Source organism: Tasmannia lanceolata, unplaced genomic scaffold (genome assembly GCF_043159265.1).
Source record: "Tasmannia lanceolata isolate RefF3 unplaced genomic scaffold, GAP_Taslan_0.1 ptg000006l, whole genome shotgun sequence".
In the NCBI taxonomy this organism is placed as follows: Eukaryota; Viridiplantae; Streptophyta; class Magnoliopsida; order Canellales; family Winteraceae; genus Tasmannia; species Tasmannia lanceolata.
Window position 1 is genome coordinate 44,469,890 of NW_027518683.1, and position 20,487 is coordinate 44,490,376.

Consider the following 20,487-nt stretch of genomic DNA (forward strand, 5'->3'; position numbering starts at 1 on the left):
GGAAATGGATGGTGGTCATTTTCAGGCATTGCCTATTTGTCGTTTCCCAATGGATTTATGGTTTTGGCCAACCCAAAACTTTCTCTTTTTTTTTTAGCATTCCATGGTTTTCTTAGCCTTGCAAAATTCCCCTTAAACTGAAAAAACAAGGAATTCATGTCAAAGCAAATCAGTGTTCTTCAGATAAATAGTCCCACATTAAAATAAGAGAAAATGCATTTAAACAAAGGGATTTGCTAGGGACCATCGCAGAAGGCATTTCGTGATTAGGCCGTTGCATGTGAAAGTAGCCACATCAGAGGAATTAAACGAATAAGACAAAATATGAGCCTGTGTAGCTGCTCTCACATGCAACACCCCAAGCGCAAAATGCCTTCTGTGATGGTCCATAGCAAATCTCTTTGTTTAAATGCATTTTCAAAAGCTTTGAATGCAATAGACGATATCATTTGATTTTCCAAGAAACCATAGAATCTTCTTTTGCTTTGAATGCCCAAAGCCCATAAGGCCATAACTACCATTTACTAACTGAGAAATGATAGATGCAAGGGCTCTCTTTAGGCAAGGGCTAGAGAAGGGCCCTTGAATAGATCCACATCATTAACTGCAACCAAATTCAGTTTCTCAACCGACTTTAAAAGTGACGTGGATCTATCTAGGGGCCCTTCTCCAGCCCTTGCATAAAGAGAGCCCTTGCATCTTTCATTCCTCTTACTTATAACTTCTTGTTGAAAGAAAAGGTAAAGTTTTTGGGCGGTGATAAATTCACCCGCTTCGTCATCTCATATTTTTCAAAATGGATGGTCCACGTATGGTGTGAATGGAATCTTGGTCCTGAAGTAGGGATAGGGGAACGTATCCTTATTGGGTTTTGTTAACGAGTGCCCCGTTAAGGTGCTTTGAAAATGTAAAATATGCAATAAATTTGCATAGGGACTAAGAGTTTTAGATGGCTTTTGAGTCATTTTTCTCAAAAAAGGTGTAGATTTACATTTTCAAAACCCCTTAACGAGTGCCCCGGGGGCACAAAACCCATCCTTATTTACCACACTGTAGTTTTTGTGTTGTCATTTTTTGAACCATCTGATCCCCCATTTTACACCAATTATATCCTATTGAGAAGATTTTTGGGAAATTGTCTAATCTACTTCAAGGATCAACAAATGAATCTCTTAGGTCATTCAAATAGGTGGGCCCTACTATATTTTCTTTGCACCCTTGCAAAAATAAGATGAGAGCAAACGAGGCTTCCATTGGCTGTACCTCACTGATCTTCTTCTTCTATTACAAAAGTTTTTCTCTGTTAATTTTTGGGTCTTTCAAAAGGATATATGTATGTAAAATCGAGACTGTTGATCTTTGATGCGATTGACATGATCGTTGAAACATCCCATGCTCAAAGTAAAGACTTTTCAAGGTGGAAAAATAAATAAGACATCATAGTCCAAGGGCTGAGATTATTAGATTATTCAATTGATTTAGCCAGACTTAGGTCATTGTCCGGACCTTACTTTCCATGCGCAAGTCTATTGATAAAGTTGATGCGTCCATGTCCCTCTGTGCTCACTTTTGATAAAAGTTTATGCTTCTTGTTAGAGAATATCAGTTCTGATTGGATATGATTGGATTGTGGTGGATTAGGCAAATCAGTTGGATTAGGATTACATCTTAGATTAGGTTTATCTCCTTCCATGTTTATCTGTAAGTGCTTATTTAAGCACAAGTTACCGATTAATGAAAGTATTCTAGATTAGCAGAAATCCAAATTCTACATGGTATCAGAGCAGGTTGGTCGGACCTAGCCTGAGCACAACCTTGGCTATTTCATTATGCGGAGGACGGCCGATTAGCCGCCATCCGCCGGGCACTACACCCATCATCCTATCTGCAAACCCAGACTTCTTGTCTTCTTTCGTAGCTTTCTCAAACATCTAATAAAATAGCTACAAATCCAAATCATTTCTGCTTCCCTTCCCTGTTCAAGTTCAATATTCAACCGGATCTCCAACCCGTCAACAGTGTAACCTCCGTCTACATACAGGGAGATATCAAATTGAAATTTGGATCTCACATTCTAAATCATTGGCTAATGCGTACTGGTCACCTGCGATGTCAAATCCAATTGCTACAAACAGTTTTTTTTTCCCTTCTCTGGTGTTTTTCTGCTCAGTATGCAATCTAATCCTCGTCCAACCGGCGAAGGAGATAGGTGAGGTATTTGGACAAGAAGGCGTTTAATACCATTAAGAAAGAGAATGAGTGGCTGTTGGGTCTCTCGTATTTTGTAAAAAGGGCCAAAAGAGAAGGATGAAATTAGCATCCACTATTCTATTTCACAAACCCTGATTCATTCATCTTTAGCCCAATTAATCTCTCCTCCAGATTTGATAAGCACACCCCTTCCAGTCTCATATGTCCCCAAATTTCCAGTTTGATCATATCTTTCGCTCCCTCCTTTTGTCCTTAAACACCCCGTTTTTCATTTTTTGCCAAATAGCACCCATGCTTAAAGGAAAGGTTGCAGCATCACCCATTTCTCTATTTTCTCATTTCCTAAGCCTTGCACGGGAATGGTACGATCCCTCCGTCATCCCAGAATGAAAGGGGTGATCTCGTAGTTCTTGGTCTGTGAAGATGCGTTGTTAGGTGCTTTTTTCCCATTGAGGCCAAACCCACCTATGCCCGAGAGATAGTTGTCCATACACTGATAAGGGATGTATGGAATGGAAAATACCGGAACAGAAAGAATGGACAAGGAATAAAAATCTCACCGCTGATCCATTTGTAATACGTGAATGGGAGAAAAATCCGGATCAAACCTCTTAGATCTATTTACTTCGGCGAAAGAAAAAAAGGAGCTTTGCCAAAGCTTTGTTATTTTAGTTTCTTTGCACCCTTATCCATCTTCTTGGATTTTCTCTCTTGCCATAAATCCACCTCTCATATTGATAACAGCACCCCCATGTTTTAATCACGCCACCCATTTATTCCCATTTCATACTCTCATTGATAACCCTCCCCAAATTTGATATATGCACTCTTCTCCATGCCATGTCCTAAGATTCAAAGTTTTGTATTATCGTTGCAGCATTATTCTCAGCCAAAAACCGTCGCTTCTCTTCATTTTTTTTTTCTTTCAGCTATTTAGTTGAGGTACCCCTCTGTGGTGAGTGCCTGAAATAGGAGCTCTTCTCAATTGAGGGGCCTCTCTCCGTAAGGTTCGTGCCTGAGAGAGCAATTTCTCTCTTGTTCGGTATTTAAAATCGACCCATGATATCTGTCCATCGAGGCTTCCTTTTGGACATCGAGGCTTTGGTCCATAGTGACCCACTTTTATGAGGTTCGGTAATCCAAAACCAGCCCATGATAATTCTCCCATCGTGGCTTGAGTTTGATTCAACCAACTGAGGCTCTTTGCAGCACATCGACAAAGCGGCAACTTCTTCGACAAACATGTGTTATCATCATTGGCAACTTCGGTCATCATCATCAAGGGATCTTCGTCATCCACTTTCGGCAGTGTGCATTGCATTTTGATTAAATTTGCAATTTGGGGAATTCAATTGTGTTGGGGAATTTCATTGTAATCAAATGTATGTTTACGTTTGAGGGGGCATGTTAGAGAATATCAGATTTGATTGGATATGATTGGATTGTGGTGGATTAGGCAAATCAGTTGGATTAGGATTACATCTTAGATTAGGTTTATCTCCTTCCATGTTTATCTGTAAGTTCTTATTTAAGCACAAGTTACTGATTAATGAAAGTATTCTAGATTAGCAGAAATCCAAACTCTACACTTCTTGTCTCTCAGTGCACTCGCTTCATTATTTTCTCCATTGGTTCGTTCTTGGGATTTTCTTCTTTTGGTATGGCAGAAAAAGCACAAATATTTGTATCCCCTATTCTTGATGCATTGTATTGGCCGTGAGTATATGTTAGTAGAGGGAATACACGTGCGCCCCACTTAATAATTAATATTTTTCAATATATTATACAAAATAGGCATATTACATATTAGAGATCCAAATGTATATATGTTTGAGTTTTCGTGAAAATACACATACACAAGTTAAAAAAGAATAATGGATCTCACCAATATGGATTATATCTAAACCATTCATTTGTTAGCCCTTGTGTAGATAGGCCTTGTCGCAAAAAATTTCACTCTAGTTGTTCAATTTATGTTGGTTTTTATTTTTGAACTTTCTAAACCGCCAATTTTACGCCAAATATATTGATGGTTTATGACCATCCTATGAAAAAGATTTTTGGGACATGGTCTATCTATTGCAAGATTAATTAAAGAATTTCTTAGATTAACTAATAGGTGGGCCTTACTATACATTTTTTTTGCACGTGTTTTTTCTCCAGAAAAATACATAATTTAAAATCTCTTACCGCAGAAGGACTCTTCGGAAGACCCATCTAATTCTCCCAACTATTCTACAAGTTAAATCCTACGCAAATATTTGTCTCCTCCGTATTGACTGCTTATACTACCTGTATCCAAATAGAGCCTAAACCTAGAGTGAATGGAATTTCTAAAATTTGACTAATCCACATGAATTAGGGAAAACCTATCTTTTCTTTTGAGTGCGGGGAGTCAGCCTGACAAATTTGACTAGTCCCCATATTGTGTGAATGAAATCCCAATCCCAAAACAGGAATAGGAAAAACCTGACCTCCTTTTCCCCCTGATTTTTTGAATTACCTGAACTGTCCATTTTACACCAATTATATTGGAGGGTTAAGATCATATTGTGAAAAAGATTTTTGGGATAGTGTCTAATCCACACAGTTGAATGTATTGGATATACAAATAGGTGGTGGACCTTATGTTACTTTTTTTCCGCATGTATTTCCAAGAAGATGCATGTTAAAATCATCTATTACATAAGTTTTGGGGTCGTGATAAATTCACCCCTTCTATGATGAATGCACCCCCGTGTTTGTCAAAATGTGAGTCCCTCTTTAGATTGGAGGGTTAGGACCATCCTATGGGAATGATTTTTGGGGCACAACCTATTTACATTGTGGCCCATCAAATACGCGGTTTGGATCAACCCTATAGTGTGGACTGTACAGTCCATTTTTGAAAAAGGTGGGGTGAATCCATCCTAAAATGTGGTGAATTTATCACTAATTTTTCTGTGAAACAAGTGATGTCCAATCTCTGTCAAGGTCAACTAATTTTTGGGTCCTTCAAACGGATATTTACTAAAAATCGAGACCGTTGATCTTTTATACCATTATGATGTAATCTACAATCCGACAATCGAGATAATCAGTGTACATGAGTTCTAACTTCTAAGGTAGTTATTATGTATTGAAAATGAAAGAGTCCTTGTATGTTTTCTAGGGCCCTTTATGCCGGGTTAATTCTCGAAGAGTCCTTGCACTTATGGGACTACAATTGTGTTGTTAGCTATTTTAGGAAGTGGCTTGTGTCTATAAGTATGTATTAATCTGTGTAGAGATTGAATGGAAAAGGTAAAAGAAGAAGAGTACTAGAGATTTAGAGAATGGAGAAGAACACCAAGTTTATGGGAAATGGGAGATCAAAGCTAAGGCTTATTCAATGGAGGGTTCAGATCAATCAAAGGTGGGACCCACAATGCCATGGAGGACATACCCCATTTGTCAAGGCTAGGTGGTGCCCCACCGAAGAATGCCTTGTGGAAAGATTCGATCCAGTTTAAAAATGCAAGGAGAGGACAAACATATAAGCATTTCTCTTTGAAATATTCTATCCATGTTAAGTGAAGACCTCACCTAACATCGTTTTCTTTTTTGTTTGTTGATTAAACTATGTAATAAACCATTAAAGCAAAGCATTAGGTGAAAGAATAAAAAAAAGAGACTTTCATCAGACGGAAGAATAAGAGAGTATTCTAATTTCTATATATTGAGGCGGCCCAAAAAAACCAAAAACAGAGTTTATTATATGGTGTGCCAGCCAAACAATACGTAATCCGTCCAACATACCTAAGGTAGACATAGTAATTGCCTAGCACACCTTATGAGACTTTCTCTCCTTTCTTTTTTTTATTCCTTTCGGTGTACGTATTGCCTTTCAAAAAGTCAATTAAACCTTTTAAAATTCTCTTTGGTGGTTTCCTCCTTGACATTATCTGCGTGTCTTGTTGTTTGATTGCTTTGAATTGGTTCTGCAAAGGCCATCTCTTGCAAGGAGAAGAAAGACAAAGCAGGTGCACACACATTTCTAATTGCTATTCCTTCCACCATTCATTTGTTAGCCCTTGTGTAGATAGTAGGGCTGCAACTCGAGCCGGGTTTTACCCAACCCGCATCGACCCGACCCGGAAATAGCCTGGGTTGGGTTCAGGTTTCATTGGTTTCGGGTCGAGCCGGGTTGAGCATTCAAAAGCCCGCATGAATCTCGGGTCGAGCCGGGTTTGAAAGGGGCCGACCCGACCCGACCCGAGTTACATAAGTTATAGTATGCACATTTTTTTCTATTGTTAGTTAAAAGTTAAAAGTGAAAACCCACGCACCCACTGTTATTGTATGTGAGTGTAATTTCTGCTTCTATGAGTTGAGTTGATTCAAGTGTTTGATTGTAATTACAACATTCTTTGATTACAGCATTGTTTGATTCAAGTGTAATATGAGTGTAATTACATCATTGTTTGATTCAAGTGTACTGTGAGTGTAATTTCTACTTCTATGAGTTGAGTTGCCTTACCAAACAAGAATTTTCCTTAAAAAATTGCGTCAATGTGAAAAAACCCGACCTGACCCGATCCGACCCGAAATTTATCATGGGTAGGGCCGGGTTTGGGAATCGTGGGTTTTCCGAAAAAAAACCCAACCCGACCCGACCTGAGATATTTCTCGGGTAGGGTTGGGTTCTCCAAAACCCGACCTACCCGATCCGAGTTGCAGCCCTAGTAGATAGGCCACATCTCAAAAGTTTTCACTCTAGTTGTTCAATTTATGTTGGGACATGGTCTATCTATTGCAAGATCAATAAAAGATTTTCTTAGGTTAACTAGTAGGTGGGCCATACTATACATTTGTTTAGCACAAGTTTTTGTTTTTCCACAAAAAAGTACATAATTTAAAATCTCTTACTACAAACGGACTGTTCGGAAGACCATCTAATTTCCCCACTATTCTACAAGTTAAATCCTAGGCAAATGTTAATTTGTCTCCTCCGTATTGACTACTCATACCACTAATCTACAAGGTAACTACCTGTATCCAAACAGAGCCTAAACCTATAGTGAATGGAATTTCTAAAATTTGACTAATCGGCATGAATCAGGGAAAACCTATCTTTACTTTGAGTGGGTGAGTCGGCCTGATGAATTTAACTAGTCCCCATATTGTGAGAATGAAATCCCTATCCCAAATAGAGATGGGAAAAACCTATCCTTCTTTTCCGTGTGATTCTTTGAATTACCTGAACCATCCATTTTACACCAAATATATTGGAGGGTTAAGATCATCTTGTGAAGAAGAAGATTTTTGGGATAGTGTCTAATCCACACAGTTGAATGTATTAGATATACAAATAGGTGGTGGACCTTATGTTACTTTTTTTCCGCATGTATTTCCAAGAAAATGCATGTTAAAATCATCTATTACATAAGTTTTGGGGTCGTGATAAATTCACCCCTTCTATGATGAATGCACCTCGTATTTTTCAAAATGCGAGTCCCTCATTAGATGGGAGGGTTAGAACCATCAAATGGGCGGTTTGGATCAACCTATAGTGTGGACTGTACAGTCCATTTTTGATAAATACGGGGTGAATCCATCCTGGTGAATCTACAATCCGACAAATTTGACTAACCCACGTGGGCTTCATTACTTTTGATTAAACTTGGTTCTTCTTCTTCTCTCTCACTGCTCTCTCTCTCTCTCACTGTAGACAAACATCTTGGGATTTTCTTGTTTCCTTAGGAGAAAGTATGGCAGAAATGGTACAAATGTTTGTATCCTCTGTTCTTGATGCACTGTTTGGCAATCTGACGGAATCGGCAATACAAGAAATGAAATCAATATGGGGTGTTGGTGTTGAGGAGGAGGTGGAAAAGTTAGAGAGGAAAGTGAAATTAATTCAAGGCGTGATTGAAGATGCTGACGAAAAGCAATTTCACTCTAAGGCTGTTGGAAGTTGGCTTCGAGAACTCAAGAATATCGCCTACGACGCTAATGACATATTGGACGATGTTGCTTTGGAAGCTCAATCAAGCAAGAGACAGAAGGTAGGGGTTGTCCGGTACTTCTCCTCTATTTTCCAGTACGAACGTAACATAGCACGTGAGATAAGGGAGATTAGTGGAAGGTTAGATGTGATTATAAAGGAAGGACATGACCTCCATCTCGAAATTAGAAGAGATGGAGGGAGGGGTTCCCAAATCGAGCAGGAGCGACGGGAAACTAGCTCTTTCGTAGACGAATCTGATGTTATTGGTAGACAAGTCGACAAAGACAAAATCATACAATTGTTGGTTTCAGATGATGATGATAAATTGTACTCCGTTATTTCCATAGTTGGCATGGGTGGGGTTGGGAAGACTACTCTTGCTCAATTCGTCTACAACGATCACAGGGTCAAGACGCATTTTGGGCTCAGAGTGTGGGCTTGTGTGTCTGATGATTTTAATGTGTTGAGAATAACAAATGCACTTGTTGAATCTGCAAGTGGAAGCAAGTGCAATCTCTCATACCTGGATGCCGCTCAACATCACCTCGAAGAGAAACTCAACGGTCAGAAATTTTTAATTGTTCTCGATGACGTGTGGGGTGAAAATCAAATTCATACTCATTGGGACACTCTACGAGCTCCTTTTGGAGTTGGAGCGAAAGGAAGTAAAATTATCATTACTACACGAGATGAACGGGTTGCAAGGATGTTGGGCGCAATTCCTTCCCACCATTTGAAGGTTTTACCAGATGCTGATTGTTGGGAATTGTTTACTCGGCGTGCTTTTGCGGGAGGGATTTCAAATGCCTTTCCGGAACTGGAGGAAATCGGTAGGCAAATTGTGAAGAAATGCAAAGGCCTGCCTTTGGCAGTAAAGACATTGGGGGGAATCTTGTCTTATAAAAGGACTGTGAGCGAGTGGGAAAGGATTTTGACAAGCGAAATATGGAAGGATGATGATAATAAAATTTTGCCAGCTTTGAGATTGAGCTATTGTCACCTGCCAGCCAATCAAAAGCATTGTTTTGCCTATTGTGCCAAATTTCCTAAAGATCATCGGTTTCAGAAAGATGTGTTGGTCCGACAATGGATGGCTACAGGCTTCATTCAAACCAGAGGAAGCACACTTTTAGAAGATATTGGTGGGGAGATATTTGATGATTTATTACTAAAGTCTTTCTTTCAATGTATTCACCAAGGCGTCTTTCTGGGGACTTCAATATACATGATGCATGATTTAATGCATGATCTAGCAGAATCTGTCTCAGGGGATGAATGTTGTAGAATGGAAGACGGTATGCCACGAAGCATCCCTGAAATGGCACGTCATTTATCATGGACTGACGTCAAAGAGGGTTCAATGTCTTTGGAGGCCTTGAGCAAATTTAAGAGATTGCGCACTTTACGACTGAGGGCTCCATCTTCCATTGACAACCAGATTCTCAATGATGCATTGATGGAGTTGAGATGCCTGCGTGTATTGGATTTGAGTTATTCTAAAATCGACAAGTTGCCGGATTCGATTGGCCATTTGAAACATCTACGCTACCTTGACCTCTCTGGCACGAAGATAGAGAGGCTGCCTGAATCAGTAACTAATCTCTGTAATTTGCAAATGCTAGTTCTGGAATCTTGCTGGAATCTTAAAGGGCTACCCAAAGGTATCACGAATCTAGTTAATCTACGGCATATTGTTGTAGAGTCGATTCCTTTGCCAAGAATTGGAAAATTAACTTCGCTCCAAACATTGCCGCATTTCAAGGTGTGCGAAGAGAGTGGTTGTCAGATAGGAGAGTTGAATAACCTGAGTAACATTAAAGGAAGACTTCACATTTCGGGTCTCGAGGATGTGCAAAACATAGAGGAGGCTAAAGAAGCCAATTTGAAAGATAAGGAATACCTTAATGAGTTGAGATTGCAATGGCCCCGATATGGCAGTTCACAAGATGGAAGAGTCAATGATGATGGGGTATTGGAAGGCCTCCAACCCCATGCCAACCTCAAAGAATTAAATATAGAATCCTATGGCGGTGTCAGTTTTCCAAGTTGGATGTCACATCTCTGCAATCTGACTTGCATTAACATTGAGGATTGTAGAAATTGTGAACATCCCTTTCCTCTTGATTGCCAGCTACCTTCTCTTTGTGAGCTCACCTTACATAACTGCCCCAAGCTGCAGGTGTTGCCCGCTGACCTTCCTGCCGTCACAAAGTTAAATATAAATGGTTGCGGAGAATTGAGTGCCCTTCCGAGGCTCCCATCTATTTGTGACTTAGCACTCATTAGTTGTGGCGTGAAGATGCTATTAAGATTGACAACGCCTTGCCCTATCTCTCTTCAAAGGTTAACCATACGAGGGTGTCATCAGTTGGAGTGTTGTCTCGAGAAGGTCTCTTTGCAAGATCTAACCTCTCTCCAACATTTGCAAATCTCTGACTGCCCAGGACTAAAGTCCTTGGGATATGGAGAGGGGGGGCTTCCTACCACGCTCAAATCTCTAAGAATTGTCGGATGTCCTAATCTCAAGTCCATGCCTACTCGGCTGGAAAACCTCACCTCCCTTGTAGAGTTATCCATTGCTACTCAACTCCCGCTTTTCTCAAAAGAGTCAGCACTGCCCATGACAATTAAAGACCTTCAAATATTTTCATGTGACAATCTCATGTCCTTGCCCAAGGGGATGCAAAGCCTCACCTCTCTCAAAAATTTGGTAATCCGTGAATGTCCTCAACTCCTTTCCCTTTTTCCAGATGATGAAAATGATGACTATGGACTGCCCACCGAGCTCATTACTCTAGAAATCTCTTCTTGTCCTAATCTCAAGTCCTTGCCCAAGGGGATGCAAAGCCTCACCTCTCTCAAAAACTTGGTAATCCATGCATGTCCTCAACTCCATTCCTTGTTTCTAGATGATGAAAATAATGACCATCGGCTGCCCACCACGCTCAATACTCTAGACATCTCCACTTTACCTAATCTCAAGTTCTTGCCCAAGTGGATGCAAAGCCTCCTCCCCTGCCTCGTAAAATTGATCATAAAAGATTGTCCTCAACTCCATTCCTTGTTTCCAGATGATGAAAATAATGACCATGGGCTACCCACCACGCTCAATAGGCTAGAAATCTCTACTTGTCCTATTCTCAAGTTCTTGCCCAAGGGGATGCAAAGCCTCACCTCTCTCACACATTTGATAATCAAAAGTTGTCCTCAATTCTTTTTGTTGTTCCCTGATGATAACAACAATGATTATGGGCTGCCCACCACTCTCGTCTCTCTTTTTATCACCCGTTGCAAAAATCTCAAGTCCTTACCCAATGGGATGCAAAACCTCACATCCCTCAATGATTTACATATTAGTTACTGTCCTGAAATATCATCCTTGCCAGAAGATGGCCTCCCCACTTCACTAACACGTTTGATTATTTTCCGATGTCCTAAATTGAAGGAATCATGTCAAGAGAACGACGGCCAAGATTGGCCCAAGATACAACACATCCCCTATATTGACTGCAGATAATCGTCATCTAGACAAAGGTGCGTCCTCTTTCCCCGTTTAAACATTTTGTACCATTGCATTATTATTATTATTATTTTAATCTTCATGATTTTAAGAAAAATTTAAGAAACTAAGCCAAGGAGGGTCCTTCTGTACGAAACATGGCAGATGTAGAAACATGAACGTATATATATATATATATATATATAGAGAAAACATTTCCTACACACTTGTGTAGGTAAGTTACCTACACACTAGCTTAAAATACAGTGGGGCCCACATTGTTTGGGTGATCCAAACCATTCATTTGAATGGTCCTCACAGAGATAGGGTGTCCACAAAAAATCAGATCCATAGGATCATCCCAACCCTACGATTTGCGGAGGTAAAATGGACGTGTATAAACCTTCACAAATTAATCCATTTTTTGCCTCCATAGTTTGAATGGTTGGGATGATCCTATGGATCTGATTTTTTGTGGACACCCTATCTATGTGAGGACCATTCAATTGAATGGTTTGGATCACCCAAACAATGTGGGCCCCCACTGTATTTTAAGCTAGTGTGTAGGTAACTTACCTACACAAGTGTGTAGGAAATGTTTTCTCATATGTATGAGAAAACATTTCCTACACACTTGTGTAGGTAAGTTACCTACACACTAGCTTAAAATACAGTGGGGCCCACATTGTTTGGGTGATCCAAACCATTCATTTGAATGGTCCTCACAGAGATAGGGTGTCCACAAAAAATCAGATCCATAGGATCATCCCAACCCTACGATTTGCGGAGGTAAAATGGACGTGTATAAACCTTCACAAATTAATCCATTTTTTGCCTCCATAGTTTGAATGGTTGGGATGATCCTATGGATCTGATTTTTTGTGGACACCCTATCTATGTGAGGACCATTCAATTGAATGGTTTGGATCACCCAAACAATGTGGGCCCCCACTGTATTTTAAGCTATATATATATATATATATATACATATATATATATATATATATATATATATAGAGAGAGAGAGAGAGAGAGAGAGAGGAACATTTTTAAGTTTATATGAGCTCTAGCTCACAAACATTTTTAACATATATATATATATATATATATATATATATATATATATATATATATATATATAGAGCGAGAGAGAGAGAGAGAGAGAGAGAGAGAGAGAGAGGAACTCCCCCCATTGACTTTCAACTGAAATATAAAGGAGGGGGTATTCCCCAAGTCGTTTTTCTAACCTCTCTTTCATACAGATATGAATGGAAAAAAATATATATAGGGCTCTCATGAAAAAACATTTTTACATTCCTCTTTCCTCTATGATTTTTTTTTAAAGATATATATCTTTCCACTATGTTATAGTTGGAATTTCTCTCTCTTCCATCTCTCTCATTATCTTCCTTGATCTTTAAAAAAAAAGAAAGAAAGAGATGTTCTCACGAAAGGAAAGAAAAGCAAAAAAAAAGGATTTCTAACCATTGTAAATGGCAGGTCAGCAAACCTATTGTAGCTTAACTTAAGCAAACCAAGCCTTAGAAAGGAAATCCAGTCAGTCGGGATGGAAAAGCAAGTCAGGAAAGGAAAGGAAAGTCAGTAGCTAATGCTAAAAGTGTCTCGGCTAACCTTCAAGGTCTCTAACTCCCCGACTCAGAAAGCTTCTGCCTATCCTCCACCCAACCCAACCCCCCCCCCCCCCCCCCCCCCCCCACCCACCCCCACTGTTGTTTGTAGAATTTGAAATGTGATTTAGATTTGGGGTTATGAATAAATCACACTTGTTAACAATAATATCCACCGTAGATTTATCATGTTATGCATGTAGATTAGACTAACCATGATAATTTGGAAGTTTCTAGTTTGAATTTAATTTGGGGCTAAATGATTGTGAAATTTTATGAAAAATTTGGAGGTTTTGATTAAGGTTAGTTTATAAATATGTTAGGCATTTGGATTAAGATTTAACATTAATTTTGGATTAATTTCCCTAAATTTGATTTTAAAGATGAAGATTTTAATAGTTTTCCAATTTTGGGGGTTTAATATTTACAATAATAGTAATAATAGAAAGGGGAAAGGAATGCGGAGAAAGGAATTGAATTTTTGGGTATACATATTACAGACAAGTTTAAGTGTGCAGTTGAATTTTGAATTTTTTTAATTTTATTAATTATAGGATTAGATGAAGAAGCTTAAAAACAATTTACAAGCGATTACTTAGGCATTATTAGGCTGTGCGTGAAACGTAAGTGATCTTCTACCTTTTCTAGTTATTTGCAACATGATATTACTAAAATATGTTATATTGACATAACTAATGAAAAGTGATCCTACAGTTGAATTTTATTTGACAACTAAAATTTGTTTTAGATTAATTTCTTCTTCTTCTTTTTATCATAACTATTATTTATTATAAACTCTGGATATGTTAAACTCCATAAAAGTTTTGGACTATCGGAGTATAACATAAGTGGCATCCAGATGGTATTACTTCTGACTACAAGGGTTATATGTAATTTTTATTCTAACCCTTCCACAAGAGCAATATGTCGTAAGAGCGATTTAGTATGGCCAATTGTTTTGAATTTGTTTGTCAATTGTTGTAAAGTCAATTGTTTTGAATTTGTTTGTCAATTGTTCCATGCAAGTGAAGCTTGTAAAACTGTGTAAGATTTGACTGGGAACTCTCATTGTTTTACAAAAGAAAAATATTTTTACTTCGGAAATCTCTATTCTAAAATGTTTTATCTTACATTCTTGATCTGTCTGGCTAAGGTTGGTGGTTACTTACTTGACTATCTAGCTCACTCTGTATTTATTCTGTTACAGATGACCTAGGTTGATTAACTCCAATGCTTGCGGGAACACTGAGGAGTTTCATGGCGCTTGAAAACTTAAATGTTAGAATTTGCTTAGAGACAAGACAGTTTATTTAAAATTGTTATTACCATTTTTTGTTATTTGGGAGTTTGTCATATCTGTTATAGATTATAACCTCATTATGTTTGGAAGTTCATATTTTATTTTTTTATCGAGGAGTTATTTAGGGAGTCATGGATTTCTTTTATTGCGGATTGTGACCTCGTTTTGTTGGATTTAGTTTATTAAATTATTATTGATATGTTTTGGAATTGTTCTGGTATGAAAGTTTGAAATGCAAATTGAGACCTTGCATGTTTATGCGACGAGCCCTTTGGGGCTCGACTGGTACGATCCGTCCTTCAACCCAAAATGAAAGGGGTGATCTTGTAGTTCTTAGTCTGTGAAAGAATTATTGCAGATCCAATAATAAGAAGCTAGTTTGAAGTTTGTCAAGGAAGCCCCCAAAAAAGAAGTGGCTTAGCTATACTTTCTTAATATAAGAGGATGTAATTACAATATAAAATTTTGCTAGAAACTTGCTTATCAAACCCCACCTTTTTTTAAAGTGAAAGCTAAGGTTACCATCATTAAAATAAAAGCAAGAAAATTGAGGAAAAAGTAGAAGGGAGAAAAGCTATTCCACAGAAGGAGATATGAAAGTAACAACAGAAAAGGTAACTAGTGCTTGTATTTTAGGCATTCACCTCAATGATGGGCATACAAACAAGGACAACAACTGTCGAAGCTCTTATTACTTTATTGCAAGAAATTGATAAAAGCTGATGCTTATTGGCTCTCAGTACTCGCTTCATAGTTTGTTACTGGAACAGTACGTCCTGAAACTCTTACTATTTTCTCTATCTTCACCATGACGCTGTTCTTGGGTTTGTTTTCTAGAGAAGGAATGGCATAGCAATAGCGTACATATTTGTATCCCCTCTTCTTGCCGCACTATTTGGCGATTTGAAGGAATGGGCAATACGAGAGATGAAAAGCAAATTCAATAGCTGCTTGAAGATGCTGAGGAAAAGCAAATTCACTCTAAGGCTGTGCGAAAATTGCTTGCAAAATCGAATAGTTTCAAGTCCCATCCTCAAAATGGTGTACAAAAACTTCAAATGCTTGCAACTACTACAGCTATTACCACAACAGAAGAACAAGTGGCAGGAGGGATATTAATAGGCTAATAGATAAGTCTATAGGATTTAGCAAACATGCAGTAGGTAGATACGTTCATAATCTGTGTTTTTTTTAATGGTAAAGAATTGAATTAAGAATAATCCTATTTATAATCTTAATTCCACACCTTTCTAATTCCAATCCTATTTTTGTTTCTAATTCTACTCATATTCCAACTTTTAATTCTAAACAAGGATTTAAACATCGGTTTTGTCTGGACACAGGGTCCACAATAAAGTGGAAATACTCGCAGAAGTTTACTTGAGATGGAATGTCGATAAATGCTAGACTAAGCACAAATACACACTTAGAAATCATGTGTTGTGCAGCAGACAGTGGATCATATTTTCATTCACAAGAGTTTCATAGGAAGATATGGTTCTACATTCTTGATTTATTTGGAATGGCTGGACATTTCCATTCATATAGATGATATGGTGGAGGCTTGGGTCCTCATGACGGGTTTGCAAGGAGAGAAATAGAAGGATCTACAAGGGAAACAACAAAGAGAGCGTAGTATCTAGCAAAAGATTTTATCTTTTGTGGTGAAGTGAGCAATCATCCTTCCGAAGTTCAGAGGCTATTCGAAGTCTTCCATCTGTTTATGGTGGAATGTGATTCAGTTGAGTGAAATACGCTCCAATCACCACCAGCATAGGTGGCTGCCTCCTGACCCGATATTAGTTAAGCTGAACTTCCATGGTTATAGCTTAGTTAATCCGATCTTTGCTGGTAGTGGTGGACTTACTCATAATGTGAGAGCATTATCAGATGGGCCTGTTTGGTTCTGATAGGTATGACGGATTCTAAAGATGCGGATGTCGTAGCTCTCTTGAGAGGGAGTTGGCTTGTGGATTCCTCCCTCCTTAATTCCCTAGTGGCGTAAGGAGACTCGCTCACTTCATATATTGGGAATGTAGGGTCGGGGTATCATTGAATATTTTTTTTATGCTATGGAGGAGATTGTGGATATGGTGAAGGGGAATGTAATGTCCTTTGCGCACATCCTATGTTCAGCTAACAGTGACACAGATCATCCGGCTCGATCTGAGGTTGAGATTTAGAATTTTAGGGGTGTTTGATCACCTTCCTCCTTGAAGGGCTGTTGTATATTTACCTTTTGTTTGGGTGTAGTTGCTGATCAGCTCCATCAAATTTTTCATTTTTTTTTATCATAATAAAGCTTAAAAAATTTACTATAAGCCAACAAATCTTTTAAAAAAACATGGTTTCTATTAATATCACCTACTAAAACCCACTCAAACTTAACCCTAGATTCAAGAAATCATAGAAAATCCCTATAGATAGAAACACATCATCCAACTTTCAGCTCGAATCTTAGATTCTCGTGATCAACCCCATGGCTTCATAGTTTGCAAAAGACGAGGATGGAAAATTGGATCAAGGAAAAATGCAGGGTAAGAAAAGCCGAATGTGGAGAGAGAATGAATGATGTGCAAATATAGAATCATAGGAAACAGATTGAATGGGATAAGTGACATGATGAGGCTCACGAAATGCAATAAGCGAAAATGGGAGAGGACCAAAATATTACAATGAGAAGAAAACTAACTACGTATGATGGATACTTGAATAACTTTTTCTTGTAATTATGTAAAAAGTCTTGGCTCCACATAAAATTTCCTAATAAAATCAATCGACATCAAAAGCCTAACGCCATGAACATAATCTCTACTGATTCCAAAGGAATTAACAATGCCAAAAAAGAACAGTACCCATGAAAACATAGATTCATACTTTTGCCACAACTATTACCTCAAAATCAATCTCAGAAGGCCTACAGGTAGTTGTTCAGAGTGAATTCCAGCAACCCAACAATGGCAACTATGAAATATACAAGTGTTTGCATGAAATGACAAAGCTGAAGAAAAATAAAATACTCACCCAACGGGGTCAACGGCATTAGTCGAAATCCTCACCTTCTTGCTGGTACCATTATACACATGCTCCTGGCTACAAGGGAATTTCAGCTCAATGGGGGTGCCTTTCGAGGGGGCAGGAGAAGGTTTTGTTTTTGCTGAGTATTAGGAACTATGCCAAAGGCCTCCGTGATGCATTGAAAGCGGTAGGGAAGGCCCTCATGCCACAGCCCACGGTGCAACTTGGATCGGGCTCAACTTGAACCTGACAGGTTTAACCCAATTTGAGCTCGGGTTGGATCAGCATTTCCTTGGGTTAGGGTTAAAGCCAACCCGATTTAATTTCGGGTTGGGTTTAGGGGTGGTTATTCGGTTATAACCGAACCGAAATAACTGAAATTTGATAACCGAAATTATTTCGGTTATCAAATTTCGGTAATCGAAATTATTTCGGTTATCAAATTTCGGTAACCGAAACCGAACCGAAAATTTTCAAAACCGAACTGAAACCGAACCGAAACCGAACCGATTAAAAATTCGGTTATTCGGTTATAACCGAATAAACCGAATAACTGAATAGTGGGAAAAAAAGAGGGAAAATGCAAAATATTGGTTTCGATCGGAGGGCTAGGATCATCCAATCGAAATGATTTTTGGAGCACAACCTAATTAAGTTGTGATCAATCAAATGGACGGTTTTGATCATCCTTTGGAGTGCCCGTATGACACTTTGTTTTGAAAAAATAATGATTTTTATCATTATTTCGGTTAACCGAATTTTTTTTTGAGGTAACCGAAACCGAAACCGAATAACCGAATTGTCAATTAAAAAAAACCTAAACGGAAATAAACCGAACCGAACCGAACCGACCGAACCAATTCGGTTCGGTTCGGTTATTCGATTTTAACCGAATAATGAACATCCCTAGTTGGGTTAGGATTTAGGCCTTGTGTCACGGACCTTTTGTTTTAGCAGCGGAATAACCTGTTTGGCGCCTCAACATATGCATATGTTAAGGCCAGGCTTCAACTGCCTAAAGGCCCTACACCCCCAACACCTCTTAATGTTTCATATGTGCACACAATCTCTAAGCTGTTCAACAGGCTACTTGGCTAAGATCTTGACATGCACTTCTAGATACTTTGCTCACGGCCACCAAGTCTTTCATCAAGCTAATGAGCTTCGACTTGCCAAGACCAACTCTGAACCGACTCTTGTGATCAGCCAGACTCACGAGTAGATCGAACATCGGGCCTTGATTCCCAATGCAAAGTCCATCCAGTTTGAGGCATGATACTTCCACTCATAAATCTGTCAAGCATAGAGGCATGGTCATCCAAGAAGCAAGCATGCTCCATGGACTGATCTCCAAGGTATGCACCTTGCGAGGGTAACTAAAGTCACCCCGGCACAAACTCACGGGAAAGCCTAGAGATTGGCCTAACCACAAGATGTACCACGGTTCAGGAGGCAAAGTAATTTAGCGAGCCCCCTGCACTGGTCCATACGCACAATGCATGTAGTAACCCAACCCAACATGCATTATCTTTGGCCCCCGTCCTCGACCAAAGAAACTAAGCATCCCTTTGGATAACTCTCAGTCCGCACCCAAAGCTCCCTTAGAGCACGCACATGAGCTGCAGTATGCACGCATAGGCAAGTTCTCGTACAACCCAAAACCAAACCACCAAGGTTACGACCCAAACCTGTTGGGTCTATCTGGCAGGAGTCAGAATGTCACGGCGCCAACTCCCCCTAAAGAGTTTGGCCAACCAACTCTTTTAACCAGGAGTGCCCACCAAAGGTGCTCTTAGTGACTACCCCTGAAGAATTATTGGGACATTGATTGCCTGAAATACCGATTGCATCCCTGTGACACTGAGGTCTCTGCGAAGGTTGGGTTGCCCTCAGCTGTTTTCTCATGACACTCCCTAGCTGATAACTTTGAAGCCCTCTTCGACACTAAGCACTCTACGAAGCTCAATTCCACAATAGCAATGACTTCACGATCTTGAAAACAGGTGATACTGTTACTCCGACATTCAGTCCAACCCGACCTCCTCTACATACTACACCACCTCAAGTTCTTCCAACCATTGCTTTATAGATCTCTTGTAGTTATCCCAAACATCGATGGTTTTCTTGGACTCCATCAAACTATGCGAAGGCTTTGTGTCACCACTACCTACAAATGCCGTGGAAGGTTTTATGACGATACCAGCAAACACTGAGAGAGTGCCACCACTTCCGGCACGGCACTTGCCACTCGTTGGCCACGTGTTGCACTTACCACATGCAAAGTATAAACGATTTCCAGGAAGCAACCTACATTCATAGGCGAAAGGAATCGCCATAGGTCCCACCTCCTCCCGTGGTCAAGGGGAACAACAACTGGAAATGGCTGCTAATATCCCATAGGTTGAGGAGCAAAAGGAGGAATCCAGCCGCCTCGTCGTGAGGCCAAGCATCGTCTGTTGGGATCACCCACTGCAACACACCTGCCACTCTGGCCAGGTGCAATATATCACAGGGAACCAACTACATCCCTAACTGCGACCCTTAGTGTTTCTTACTTCAGTCCATCACCAACCTAGTTGTTTGAACAATCAACCCTTATACCACCAATGGCCTCCTTAGGTACCCACGGCTAGTACTCACACTACTAACCGTCCAAATCCACGATCATTCAGAATGAGATGCCCTTTTGATCCCATCCAACATTGAAATTCCAAAGTACCAAGAGACAAATAAGTCCACTATGTTGTTCTATACCAACACAGCCAACTCATATGCCATCTGAGCTCATCATACTGTCCCATACCAATGCAACAAGATCTATTGTCGATGTAAGCGGCCTTGGTGTCCGTTCCAAGGTCTTTCG

The 20,487-nt window shown here is 39.5% G+C and overlaps 1 protein-coding gene across 1 annotated transcript; it reads left to right on the forward strand.

The window, feature by feature from the left end:
- The first annotated feature begins 7,907 nt into the window (after nt 1-7,907).
- Nucleotides 7,908-14,805, forward strand: LOC143880347 (putative disease resistance protein RGA3). Its single transcript, XM_077383247.1, has 2 exons — nt 7,908-11,713; nt 14,514-14,805. Exon 1 carries the CDS (start codon nt 7,941-7,943, stop codon nt 11,694-11,696), a length of 3,756 nt encoding a protein of 1,251 aa, XP_077239362.1. The 5' UTR covers nt 7,908-7,940; the 3' UTR covers nt 11,697-11,713; nt 14,514-14,805.
- The last annotated feature ends 5,682 nt before the right edge of the window (nt 14,806-20,487 follow it).